At 35.6% G+C, this 14,214-nt stretch overlaps 1 protein-coding gene across 2 annotated transcripts in view; it reads right to left on the bottom strand.

Annotated features, from left to right (window-relative positions):
- Positions 1-14,214, bottom strand: part of ITGAV (integrin subunit alpha V) — an 88,719-nt gene that overhangs the window by 6,646 nt on the left and 67,859 nt on the right. For both annotated transcript variants that reach the window (XM_059055229.2, XM_059055230.2), the window contains exons 18-26: positions 13,391-13,528; positions 9,825-9,892; positions 9,071-9,218; positions 8,456-8,548; positions 6,475-6,554; positions 6,016-6,096; positions 4,992-5,097; positions 4,044-4,202; positions 2,748-2,861 (exon numbers count right to left, since the gene is read on the bottom strand). In XM_059055229.2, the coding sequence (XP_058911212.1) occupies positions 2,748-2,861; positions 4,044-4,202; positions 4,992-5,097; positions 6,016-6,096; positions 6,475-6,554; positions 8,456-8,548; positions 9,071-9,218; positions 9,825-9,892; positions 13,391-13,528 (987 nt within the window). The remainder of the gene's footprint in view (positions 1-2,747; positions 2,862-4,043; positions 4,203-4,991; positions 5,098-6,015; positions 6,097-6,474; positions 6,555-8,455; positions 8,549-9,070; positions 9,219-9,824; positions 9,893-13,390; positions 13,529-14,214) is intronic.

Genomic DNA, 14,214 nt, shown 5'->3' with positions numbered 1-14,214 from the left:
CACACTCCCCAATTTCAAAACTTACTGCAGAAGGACAACAATCAAAAAAATTAGGATGCATGTATAGATCAGTGGAATAGAATTGAGAGTCCAGAAATAAACCCATACATTCACAGTCAATTCATTCTCAACAAGGGAGCCAAGACCACTTAAAGGGAAGAGACAGGTCTTTCCAACAAATGATGCACGGAGAACTAGAAAACCACATGCAAAAGAATGAATCTGGGCCTCTACTTCACACCATATACAAAAATTAACTCTAGGGACTTCCCTGGTGGCGCAGTGGTTGAGAATCCACCTGCCGATGCAGGGGATACGGGTTCGTGCCCCGGTCCGGGAAGATCCCACATGCCGCGGAGAGGCTGGGCCCGTGAGCCATGGCCGCTAAGCCTGCGCGTCCGGAGCCTGTGCTCCGCAACGGGAGAGGCCCGTGTACCACACACACACAAAAAAAAATTAACTGTATATGGATCAGAGATATAAAAGTAAGAGCTAAAAGTATAAAACTTAGAAAACCAGGGACTTCCCTGGTGGTCCAGTAGTTAAGACTCCATGCTCCCAACGCAGGGGGCCTGGGGTTTGATCTCTCGTCAGGGAACTAGAACCCGCATGCCACAACTAAAGATCCCATATGGCACAACTAAAAGATCCTGCATGCAGCAATGAAGATCCTGCACGTGGCAACGAAGATCCCGCATGCACAACTAAGACCCGGCCTAGCCAAATAAATAAATAAATATTTTTTAAAATTAAAATTAAAAAAAACTTAGAAAAACAGAAAACTTGTGTGTAAATCTCCAGGGCTTTGGGTTAGGCAATGGTTTTTAAAATATGACAGTAAAAATATAAGCAACACAAGAAGAGATAGACTTGAGAAAAGAAATCTGGACTTCTTTAAATTCAAAAGTTTTTTCCATCAACAAATACTATCAAGAAAGTAAAAAAGACAACTTCAGAATGAGAGAAAATATGTGCAGTAACAGCTCTGATAAGGGTAGTATACAGAATATATAAAGAACGCCTCATGACTCAACAACAAAAGGCAAACGACCCAATTTAAATATGGGCAAAAGGTTTGAATAGAGATTTTTCGAAAGAAGATATACAAATGAAAAGATGCTCAGCATCATTAGTCATTAGGGAAATCCAAATAAAACTACAATGAGATGCTACTTCACTCCAATGAGGATGACGACAAAAAAAAATTTTTCTTTTTAAAGGCAATAGCCTTTAAAAAAAGGCTTGTGACCTGTTGGGCTTGAAGGCTTTGCAGGCTCTGGTTTTCTCTCTGAGTTAGACAGGAAGACACTGGAGTGACATGACCTGACCTACTTTTAAAAGGATCATTATGGCTTCTATGTGGCAAATAGACTGTCGTGGTGACAGGGGCAGAAATATGGAGTCCAACTGGAGGTTTGGCAATAGTTCAAGTGAGAGAGGAAGGTGGTCTAGGTTAGGTCGTGGCAGTGGTAGAGACGGCAAGAAAGGGCCACATTCTGGCTATTTTGAAAGTAGATAATGATAGAATTTGCTGATATGTAGGATTATGAAGTTTGAGAGAAAGAGGAGAGTCAAGAACCATGCCAAAGTTTGGGACAGAGAACAGAGTTGATATTTACTAAAATGAGGAACACCATAGAAAGATCAGAGTTGAGAAAACTCAAGGATATGTTCTTAGAATTAAGTTTAAGATTCCTATTAAATATTTAAGAGGAGTTCCAGAGGATAATGGAGTCTGAAGTTCAATGCAGAGGATCGGGTTGGAAATATCAATCAAAGTCATCTACATGGAAATGGTACTTACCAGCCATATGAATGATTAAGATCATCTCATATGGCACTGTCAGATAGAACCTTCTACAATGACAGAAATCATTAGTGTGGAGATACCTGTGCTTCCCAAAGTGGTAGCCACTAGCTACATGTGGTTACTGAACACTTGAAATGTGGCTGGTGTCTACAACACTGGACTGCACAGATCTAATGAATGACCATAGGTGGAGCAGACAAGAACTCTGAGATCTGAGCCCTGGAAGGTCTGGAAGCCCTGAGCTTAAAGGTCTGGAAATGGAGATTAAGACAAAGTAGCCAGTTGTGGTAGGTGGACAAACAAGAGAGTAGTGCCCGAGAAGTGAGAGAGGAGTGTTTCACAAAGGAGGAAGTGATTAATTGTGCCAAAAAGTCACTGTGCAGTTGAACTGAATGAGAACTAAGAAGAACCATGGAATCTGGAGATGTGAAAGTAACTGGTGATCACTAATGAACATAAATACTATACCAGGTTCTCTGTTAGTTGATGGTTTGCAGATCTGTTAAATTTTAAAAACCTAAGTGACACACCTCTTTATAAGATTATAGTCATTAGATAGGCTGACTCAACAAAAGTTGATCATAATGCTAATTATTCTTATATTTCTGTTGAGCCCTTCTGTTTTTTTCTGCAATACTGAACATAAGCTTCAAAGATTAGGGTGAGACCGAGAAAGAGGTCAGTTAAAGGAGTGCAGTCAGAGAAATAAGTTAGAACATAAAATATTTTTATTAGTAATCTATAAAGACAGACCATTTGAAGAAAATGTGGCATTAATTCAGTTAGGAACAAGGAAAGTAAGAGGAGTGAATGGTATAAAAATATATGGAGTTCTTTCCAGCACAGCTGTTGTTACTTTTGAAATGTTCTTTGGCATCAGTTCTATAATCACATATTTAAAAATATTTAAAGTGCTTGTTGTTGAAATGCCACTTACCAAAGTGTGCACATCTCCTTCACTGAGGGTGAGATCCCGCTTAGTGATGAGATGGTTCCGGTCACCTTGCCCACCAATTGTGTCATTCTTTTCAGTTGTTTGCATATTTGAGATCTAGGATTACATAAATAAACTTGTGGTAAATAACAATGGAAAATATTTTGCACTAACATTTTGGCATAAACTGTTATACGTGATTAAAATATAGTGACTAAAAATTTGGTATGACAGAAAATTCACCACTTAATATACGGCTAAAACTAAGCAAAGGAAATAAAGTTTAGAGTCCTTAATATGAGGGAAAAAAATTACCTCTACCTAGCCATCATTTTCTCCCCTTGCATAGCTAGAGGGGAAACTAATAAAATACTTAGAAACAGCTTGAAATTTCACAGTGTACATCTGTGATGTATGTCAGTCATGAGTATACATTTTTTGTTTTGTTTTCTTAACTTTCCTTACTCCAAACTGTGAATAGCTTCTTATCCAAACATATGTGCTAGGATGGAGAAGACTATATCCAAATAGAATTCCATAAAATGACATTTTTCTAGGTCAAGTCAAAAGAGCCAAGAGTAAAACGTTATATCTTATCCCAAAGACAAAAATTTCAACATCCAAACACCCTTGACACATATTACATGTGGATAAACCACTCTGCGATAAAACCAAAGTCAAATTAGGTCACTTAAGAATATCTCCGGGGCTTCCCTGGTGGCTCAGTGGTTGGGAGTCCGCCTGCCGATGCAGGGAACATGGGTTCCTGCCCAGGTCCGGGAGGATCCCACATGCCGCGGAGCGGCTGGGCCCGTGAGCCGTGGCCGCTGAGCCTGCGCGTCCAGAGTCCTTGCTCCGCAACGCGAGAGGCCACAACAGTGAGAGGCCTGTGTACCGCAAAGAAAAAAAAAAAAAAAGACTATCTCTGGATGGGAATTCCCTGGAGGTCCAGTGGTTAGGACTCCACGCTTTCACTGCTGAGAGTGTGGGTTCAATCCCTGGTCAGGGAACTAAGAACCCGCAAGCTGCGAGACACAGCCAAAAAAAACCACAAAGTATCTCCAGAGGCTCACTAAACACTACATAAATAAATGGTTTACTAGGACTTTACAGAATTCATCCTTACTCATTACACAAATGAACAATTTAATTCATAGTGTACGGGTTATGAACTAAAATATTTTCTCAAAATAGATTTATTATTAAAACAATTGTTTATTTCATGCATTTCTTTTATAGATTTAGAAAGAAAAGCAATAAAATATCATCATAATAAATAGTTGCTATTAAGTACATCACCTTAATTCTCAAAGGGTTGATCTCCATATCTGAAGTGCAGTTCATTGGCCCATCAATATCATATTGAAGGATGTACAACAAAGTGTTATTGTTATATTTGTAAGGCCACTGAAGATTTAGCATTGCCTTGCTGAATGAACTCGGACCATTATTTCTCAGCTAATGAGGAGAAGGAAATGTAAATATTTAGGGCAAAAATCTATTCTATAATCCTTCGCCTACAGCAACTTTAGGAATCATTAAGCAACAGGATTTGAATAACAGTTTGAATAACAGTATCCATAGTTACTCTAATATTACAACATGATCATTATTATGCAAAAGAATCAAACTCAACATCTGCCTCTGCGTAGGGCAGTATAAGTCAGGATGAATATATAAACAAAAGAGGAAAATGTGAAAAAGTTACTGGTAACTGGCCTAGAAAATTTTCTTCCTACAGAACCAAAATTTTACTCAGTGACCTATTTTTTTTTTTTTTTAACATCTTTATTGGAGTATAATTGTTTTACAATAGTGTGTTAGTTTTTCCTTTACAACAAACTGAATCAGTTATACATATACATATGTTCCCATATCTCTTCCCTCTTGCATCACCCTCTCTCCCACCTGTGACCTATTCTTTTTATTCAAGTAGAACTAACTGGTTTTATTATTAAAATAATAATAATAAAATATTACTTTTAAGTTAATTTTTATTATTTCTTTTACTAATTGGTTTTAAACAACAATTTGTATAAACAGCTTTCTTTTACTACTGGAAGCTACTTGTCTAATAAAAATGAACTTAAGAAGAGGGGAAAAAAATTCAAAGAAATCTCTGGTGCATACTTAAACTATGCAGAGTTTACATAAAAGTTAAATAGGCTTGTTTTTTGAAAAGAGCCTATCTATTCCTCTCTTTGCTGGCTCTCTACCAGGTATCAGTTAAATCCAACAGCTGCAAACCTCGTAGATATGCTGAACAACTGGCCCAACGTCTTCTTCAGTCTCAGGGTTCTCCTTGTGCTCCCAATTTGGAATCGGAAGAAAGATATGATCAGGACTTGAGACTCTAAACAATGACCAAAGAAAACCTACCATGAATATCAAAATGATATGGTCAGTTCATTTTCAAAAGTACCTAGTGTCCAAATGAATAAAATCAGAGTTAATTTTAAAAAAACCACACCATACATTTAACAGACAAAACAAAAACTATACTTGTATGTGTACATGCACAGATGGACATACAAACTACTCTTTATTGAATCTAATGTAACAGGTGAATTGATAACAGGTGAACTTCTTTTTTTTTTTTTTTGGTGGTACGCGGGCCTCTCACTGTCACGGTGTCTCCTGTTGCAGAGCACAGGCTCCGGACGCGCAGGCTCAGAGGCCATGGCTCACGGGCCCAGCCGCTCCGCAGCATGTGGGATCTTCCCGGACTGGGGCACAAACCTGCGTCCCCTGCATCAGCAGGCGGACTCTCAACCACTGCGCCACCAGGGAAGCCCAACAGGTGAACTTTTGCATAAAAGTTCAATAAATTTATTTTGTGCCACTTTTGCCATGTCTGGTTTATTTCCAAAGGATTATCATATAAATATTTGGGGCTTTGGAATACACCCAGGACCTTCTTTCTACAGAAGCTACAGCTCTAGTAAAACGACACCAAAGGGCCTCCCTGGTGGCGCAGTGGTTGAGAGTCCGCCTGCCGATGCAGGGGACGCGGGTTCGTGCCCCGGTCCAGGAAGATCCCACATACCGCGGAGCAGCTGGGCCCATGAGCCATGGCCGCTGAGCCTGCGCGTCCGGAGCCTGTGCTCCGCAATGGGAGAGGCCACAACAGTGAGAGGCAAAAAAAAAAGACACCAAAACATGGAGTGTCTACTATCCAAAAGGGGCCCTAGGACTTACTTTTAAGAAGTAACTACTTTTAAAGTAGTTTAAATCATGAGAATGAGATACTCAACTGGGTAATCATACTGACCCTCTTATCTCAACAGCAGCTAAAACAGCAAGGTCAACTTTGTAAGATACAACCGGGCTTACTTTGTCAAAAAGATTGGAGCTGAAAAAGAAAAAAATATGTTTAGGACTGACTTGAGCATAATCGTCATCAATAGCATACAGAGGCAAATGCAGTGAAACTAAAAGTAAACAAATTAAAAGCAGTAAAGAAATGATAAACTACAAATCAAAATAATTATTTTCATTAGCATTTAATTCCAAAAAGATGATTTTTATTTAACTTTTAGTTTTGTTTTACAAACTCAAAAGCAACATAAATTATTCTTATGGTGTAAATATTGATTTTAAAATGCTATAATTAAGTACTAAAATTTTAGTCTACCCTATTCCAGAATATTTAAGTATATTGCATAATATATTTATAACAAATAATATTTCCTCCATAGTTATTATAAACGGAAAAAAGTTGTTTTCATACCTTTGGATTTGTAAGTCAAATTTCACGGAAGTATCCATCTCTGATTGCTGGTGCACACTGAAACGAAGACCAGCTAGGAGCTGAAGGAGGAGGGAAAGATGGCAATGTTAGTTAGGACAGTGTCAAATTAGTGAAATTCCAAATCCAGCGTCCAAAGAGAAAAGAATAGGGTTTCTCTGAACTTACAATAAAAACTGAAAGTACTCTAGCAAAGGTAATTAAGTCTGATCTTCTGTCAAATCTCTATCATTTCAGATACTTGGGCCAATCCATAATGGAGCCTGTTTAACAATGATTAATCATAATTATATCTCCTTATAATATTAACTAATTATCTCCTTATTATATTAACTAATATTAACTTTCTGAAAAATGCAAGAGGGATTGCTTGTTGACCGAATATAGTTATGCACAATAATCTATATAACAATGACAGCACATATAGTTATGCACAATAATTTGGTGACAGGAAGCTAACACATGAACTTGTGTTAATGGAGCAGGAAGGAAGAAACAGATGGCTTACAAGAGTGAGAGAACTTGGCTAAAAAGGACAGATGTAGGGCGAGAAGCAGAATTTCTCCACGTCACCCACAACTCCATCAATAACAAACATCTTTACTTCTGCAGGAGGAAAATTGTTATTTTAAAGAAAAAACTGAGCTACAAGGTAAGGGAAAGCAGCCTTCTTGGGGGGTCACATAAATGACATCTAAAAATGGCCCTTCTAGGGGACCTTGTGAAACTGCCTCCCACTTTACAAAGCTTGAAGCCGGCCACAAGAATCAACCTGGAATTATCTATACTGAGTGAGCAGTGAGTGAGAAAGCTAGAGAGAACGAGAATATAAGAAAATAAAAAGTATGTTCACTTGTTAATGAAACATTGTAGTTAAAACACTGTGTTAAATACATGTGAAAAAATGCAACTCTGGGTACTTTGTTCAAGCCCTTTTCCCTAAGAGACCTTATATCTAGAAATAATAATGACTTTTAATGGAAAATATATTTAAAGAAATATGAAATATTTATTTTTATTGAAATATATTTGACATATAACACTGTAAATTTAAGGCTGATTTGATACATTTATACACTGTTATATGATTGCCACTTGGCAATAATTGCACCTCTGTCACATTACATAATTATCATTTCTTTTTTCTGGTTGGAATTATTAAGACCTAGTCTCTTGCAAGTTTGATGATTATAATACGTTACTGTTATCTATCATTACTATGCTGCATATTACAGCTCTAGACTTGCACTTGCAAGTCTGTACCCTTAAACAACATCTAATAAGAGAGATGTTGTTTATATGGGTAGATATGGAATATTCAGCCCCATATTATCATAGATCTTCAAATTACCAATATGTGCTTATTAAATTAAATTCTATTGAAAAGGTAACATCAAATATACTGCTGGGTTTTTTTTTTTCCTTGATAATAGGAATTCTACAAGGTATATTTTTGTTTCCTTTTTAGAGGATTTGGGAAGCAACACACTGAGTACTTCTTCTCAAGCTCCTGGGCTCCCTTCTCCACCCCCTGAAGGGGAGCCTGATCCAACCACTGTGCTCTTTGATCCTATTGGGATGACCATATAGGTTGCAAGTTAATGAGATCATTCTAACTCACTTAAGAATGACAGTCTTGGTATTTGTCAGAGTAGCTTTGAGGATGCATTAAAGTGTTAGTTTAAAATATCAAAGTTACAATCTCAGTCCTTAGTTTCAACCATGTTCTCATCCATTTACCAAATTGAAGGTGAACGGCAGCTTACTGAGTACAGGTAATAACACAACCCATTCCTTTAGTATCTTAATCAAAACTAAACTCTGATAATCATTACATTCTAAATCAAAGCCAGTTTAGATACTATTTTGAAGTGCTTATAAAAAAATTACTATGGACAAACCCACAGAAAAATATGCTATTCTCTATAAAAGAAAAAAAATCCGTTTAATTAAAATATCTTACTTGAGTTCCAGCCTTCATTGGGTTTCCAAGGTCACATACCACCTGGCGGGTTTGGTTTTCTGTCTTAAAGGCACAGGAAAGTCTTGCTAAAGCCTTTGATAGACAAAGAAAAAGGATTGAAAGGAAAATAAATAACCAAAAAAATGCAGAAGCCATAATAAGACTTTAAAGTTCCTAGACAATACCATGCAGTTGGATGTTTAGGTTTCTTGTTTTACAAACAAATGCATCTATTTGAGCAATGAGGGGTACAGGGGAAACCAGAATTGTGTACAATTACCACATATAAAGTCAAAGTGTTTCTGAACGATCCCTAGAGGACATAGATATATAACCATATTACCTCTGAAAAATTATTTGATAGCCAGGCTTAGACACTTTATCCATCTGACCCTGTTTCAGGCACTTAGCTAGCAGTTTTTTAAATGTCCTATCAATGCATTATGCAAAGTTATTAGGCTTGAAAGGAATTATGTAAGATAGGCACTCTATTGTCTAGCAATTTAGCCTTAGGTAGAATGGCTAAGCTTGTACTACACTAAATAGGGGAGCAGCTCATTAATGCTAATGAGAACTATGAGTGCATTTTGATTTTTAAAGAGGCAGCTTGCTTACTTCACTGTTGCGGACCACCCCGATGAAATCGGCCTGCGGTGGGATGGAAACGATGAGCTCAGCTTCATAGGCACCTTCCCCCTGATTCTGAGCCTTAACAATCAAGGTCAGAGGGTTGTCGTCCCCAATATAGATCTTCTTTTGATCACTACGAGTTAATACAAATCTCGACAATGAAAAAAGACTGCACGGCGAGAGCATGATTGTACAAAGCACGGACATGTTCAACAGTGTCTCGAGATTTTTTAAGACTACTCTACAGCTCAACAGAAAACTGGAAATAGCACACTGGGTGCAAATCCAATGCTTCTCCCAGTAAAAGAACAATGATGCCTTTAGCATATCACTATCACTCACAAGTATTACGGAAGTAATTTTATATCCCTTTGTACTTATTAATCCCCTGATTTTTTTTATAAAGGCTGAATTAATCATTTGTCATGTACTCACAATACTCGCTATAATTTATACATCGTATAAAGTGGTAATGAGTTCTTTAGTTAAGAATATCTTTAAGAGGTTATAATGTTACTTTGTGACACTACTCAATGCTTAATAGGAAGAGATCTGTTAACCTAGGTAGCTAGTGAAAACATAGCACCTATTTTTTTAAAGCTCAATATTTATAGCTTTACTGAAAACCATGCATTATCTTCCAACATAACTAATTCTCATTACTATTACTTTAATAAAAAAATGAGTTCTTTCATTTAAATTTCTTATTATACAGTCTATTATTTGGAGCAAAACTTACCCATCTACAGAAACTTCCAGTTTGGGTTTACAGACATTGTCTTCACCACAGTCAAGCAAAATATGAGCCTAGAAAAAAATTTTATTTTTCTCTACATGAATAAATACCAGTACAGGTCACATATGCAGTGTATATCAATATATATGTGGATGTATATGAATATACACACATGTATATATTTATATATACTCTACTTCTATATATACCTGAATTCAAAAGGGATCATGGCTGCTTGTTTTTAAATAGGTCAGTCTTAGCTAGTAAGAATGAAAAGGAAGAAAAAGATTTATAGGGTATCATACAATTAGTTGGAACCTTTTAGTTCTATCTCAAATTAAGCTGTTACGATTTTGGAATGAAGTATAGAAGATAAAGTAATATTCAAGAAATGAGGGCTCTACTTTACTCAGCTGCTGCTAGGTAAGTTGTGTGATCTTAGAGGGATCAAGAGGGATCTTAAAGGGAAAAAACAGTGACAGGCTTTCTTAAAAAACAAAACAAAACAAAACAAAAACTGTATGTTTCCAAGTCACAAGGGAGGCACAGCTCTCCAGAATAGAATTATATGGTAGAGATCTTAACTGTCAGTTTAATTGGGATGAAACCCAACAGTACATGTGAACTAATTCAATGACCTAGATGTAAACAGTTGCTATGCACTTCAAGAAGATGGGGGGAGAAGGCCAGGACCAGTAGAAGAAATTTGAGGTGACTCCATAAGTGATACCAAATACAATCGCTGCTAATTTAGTTCATGAACAAAGAACGGATTTAATGATATGTGATATGGTGTGTATTAAAAGTCCCAGTTAGAATGATGAATAATATCTGAAGTTTAGAATGAAATATATTATGAAATTTTTTTTTCAACATCTTTATTGGAGTATAATTGCTTTACAATGGTGTGTTAGTTTCTGCTGTATAACAAAGTGAATCAGCTATACGTATACATATATCCCCATATCCCCTCCCTCTTGCGTCTCCCTCCCACCCTCCCTATCCCACCCCTCTAGGTGAACACAAAGCACTGAGCTTTTGTGTATATATGTCAATACAACTCTCTCACTTCCTCCCAGCTTACCCTTTATTATGAAATATTAATAAACTATGGTAAAGGGATATTTGACTAACTACCACTCTACATCAAAGAGAGGATTAAACTGGCATTGGTGCAGCTATAACCTTAAAATATGCTATCAGGAAAGACAGTTTCAGAGATGGAAAAGACAAAGCAATGTCTTCCATTCACAGAGAACTAAATCTCTACAGTTACATACTTAATATCTTGTACAGAGTAAGAACTTAATACATATTTGACTGAATAAATGGAGGGTGGGAAAAAACAAAACTCTCCTTCTGCAGGAAGCATGAAATCTCTAACTCCAAAGGATTAGGGTACAGAAAGGGAAACTCAAAAGCTGCCCTGTCTGATATAGTAGCCACTAATGATCCACATGTGGCTTTTGAGCACTTGAAATGTATCTAACGCAACTGGGGAATTGAGTTTATATTTCATTTAATATTAATTAATTTAAATTTAAAAACTGATACTTGATTCTGCTACTGAAAAACTTTTCGTATATTTAGAACAACTTGGCTATGTGAATCTACCTTTTCAATTATAAATTATATGAGTTCTAAATACAGAAAAAATATTTCTGATGAAGCATTAGCATCTGAATTGAGATGTGTTGTAAGTATATACTACACTCTGGATTTTGAAGACTGTAAAAAAACAGAACTTTAAAAATTTCACAGAAAATACGACTATTTGGAAATATGGTCTTAAAGAAGTAATTAAGTTAACATGACATCATCAGGGCGGGCCCTAATCCAATATGACTGGCGCTTTATACTGAGATCAGGACATAGACACAGAGGGGAAACGATGTGAAGACACAGGGAGAAGATGACCACCTACAAGCCAATGGGAGAGGCCTCAGAGGAAACCAACCCTGCAGACACCTTCATCTCAGACTTTAAGCCTCCAGAATTGTGAGAAAATAAATTTCTATTATTTAAGCCACCCATTCTGTAGTATTTTGTTATGGCAGTCCTAGCAAACTAATACAGATATATTATTAAAATTAATGTCACCAGTTTTCTATGTTTTTTTTAATGTTACTGACCAGTATATTTAAAATTACAAATGTGGCTAACATTATATTTCTAACAGACAGCAGTACTCCGTAGAGAGAGTACAGTAAAAAAACTTTGTAATATGACCAGTGAAATAAAGGGCCATTTTAGAGAGAAGTAAATAAGAATGATGGGATAGGTAATTAACATCGAAATGAGAGTACATAATAAAGCTAAGAATACAGAAAAAAAGATGCCTAAGAGTAGGTAATGTCGGTGCTGAAACAAATGTAGAACACAAAGGAAACAAAGATTCAAATAATGAATAAAGTGGGGTGGGGACAGGGAAGAAAACCAAATATTACTGAAGTTATTATTCCCTCAAAGTGGTTTCAAAAGTTAACCAATTTGATTAGCTGGCTTTAAACTGTATTGGTATTAAAGAGATTGGTGATCTCAGTAAACTAAACAAAAGTAATGTTAACACTAATAAATAGTTTCCAAAAAATTCTAAAATTATAAAGAGAAAATAATAACTCCTATAACAAAACACATAATGTAAAAGGACAAGTAACAATTAACTTTTCTAAAAAATGTAAAACTGAATGACAGACTCTAAGAGGCTCAGCTGTTCATTATTAAATTATTAATCAACATAATATTGTATATCCCCTAAAAATAAAAAATGTAAAAAATATGAACACAGAACTATGTTTACAAGTTCTATATTAATGGGTAGTAGAAAGTAGCATGTATACTATTCATGTGCAAAATGAAATATAAAATAAATTGTTAAAATATGAAAATTACAAAAGACTTTAAAAAATTTTAATTTGCCTTATGCTGCTATCATGTATAGTCTTCTCAAATTACGAAATAAAATAGTTTATGAGATCTTAGCAAGTTAGACAAAGAAGTAACAACCTAAATTTAGGGTAAAGCATTCTATGAGAGCAGAAATATTAATCTAAAAATATGAACATGTAATAAAAGAGGAAAAAATAGGAAATACAATAACATTGGAATGTATGGCTTTTACATAGGGTTTTCTAAAAATATTTTAATATAGTCTTTATAAAATTTTATGTTGCTATATTTGGTTTTATGAAAAGAATGATTTATGTACTATATATGCATATGTGTGTGTACATACACTATTTTTTACAATTAAAATATAAATCAAAGGTAATATAAACTTGTTTAGCAAAACAAAATACTATGTAAGTAAATTGGCATTTTGTTGTTTTCCTTGAATTATTTTACTGTTTTAAGTGTATGAAATGCGACCCTGTCTTCCTCTGCATATCTCTAAGTTCTGAGTGGCTTTAAATGTCTTTGACCTGAAAATCCAGATTCCTTCTCCTCTGATTTCTCTGACTAAAACCCAACATTATAAAAGCAATCCCTTATGCTATTTAACAATATGAACTGTAAGACTTTAAAAAAAGAAAGTATAAAATTAATGATAAATTAATAAAGTACAGTACCTGTCGACTAATATTGGCAGGAGTGAATTGGTTAAGAATAGGTTGCAAGCCTGTTGCATCAGCAGCTGTTCTATAATCCAACCGATACTCCATAAAAATAGTAATCGGAGTGAGTTTGTCTCTAAATTCAGATTCATCCTAAAAATGGAAAAGCTTTGAATTAATGATGACATCAACCTATGACATCAAGCTATCTGAAGAAATCCATAAGTGCACAATACAAAGCCAGCTGTATTCACCCCTTGATCAAATTCTACAAAAACTCTTTGAAAAACTACACTTACATAAGAATAGAATACCCAAAAAGATTATCATTATCCAGTGAAAACCCTTAATCAACTTTGTTTTATAATGTAATATTTGATTCACACAAAAATATATGAGGCATGTTAATAAAATGAGCACTCAAACACACACCCCAAATAAATAATAACTAGGACATAACCTATATTGCTTAAGCTACCCACATGCTCTTTTCTCCTTTCATCCCTTTGTCTTCCTTCCAGAGGTAACCATTCCCTTTCTTGCTTTCAGCAGTTTTACTCTAGTGTGTGTGTCCCTGAACAGTATGTTCTTCAGATTGCTTTTCCTGTTTATTTTAAAATGAGACTATACGTATTCTTCTGTCATTTGCTCTCTGTTCAACACTTTTTAAGATTCATTCATGCTGTTGCATGTAGCGAGGTTAATTTTTACTGTTGTGTAATATTTATCACATAATAATTTATTTACAATTTATTTATCAATTCTTCTGTCAAAGGTTATTTGGACTGCTTTGGGTTTTGGGCTTGTTTTTGCTATTACAAAAAAAATGTTGTAACGTT

This window comes from Kogia breviceps, chromosome 2, assembly GCF_026419965.1.
Source record: "Kogia breviceps isolate mKogBre1 chromosome 2, mKogBre1 haplotype 1, whole genome shotgun sequence".
In the NCBI taxonomy this organism is placed as follows: Eukaryota; Metazoa; Chordata; class Mammalia; order Artiodactyla; family Physeteridae; genus Kogia; species Kogia breviceps.
This window is presented reverse-complemented; position numbering and strand designations above follow the sequence as displayed.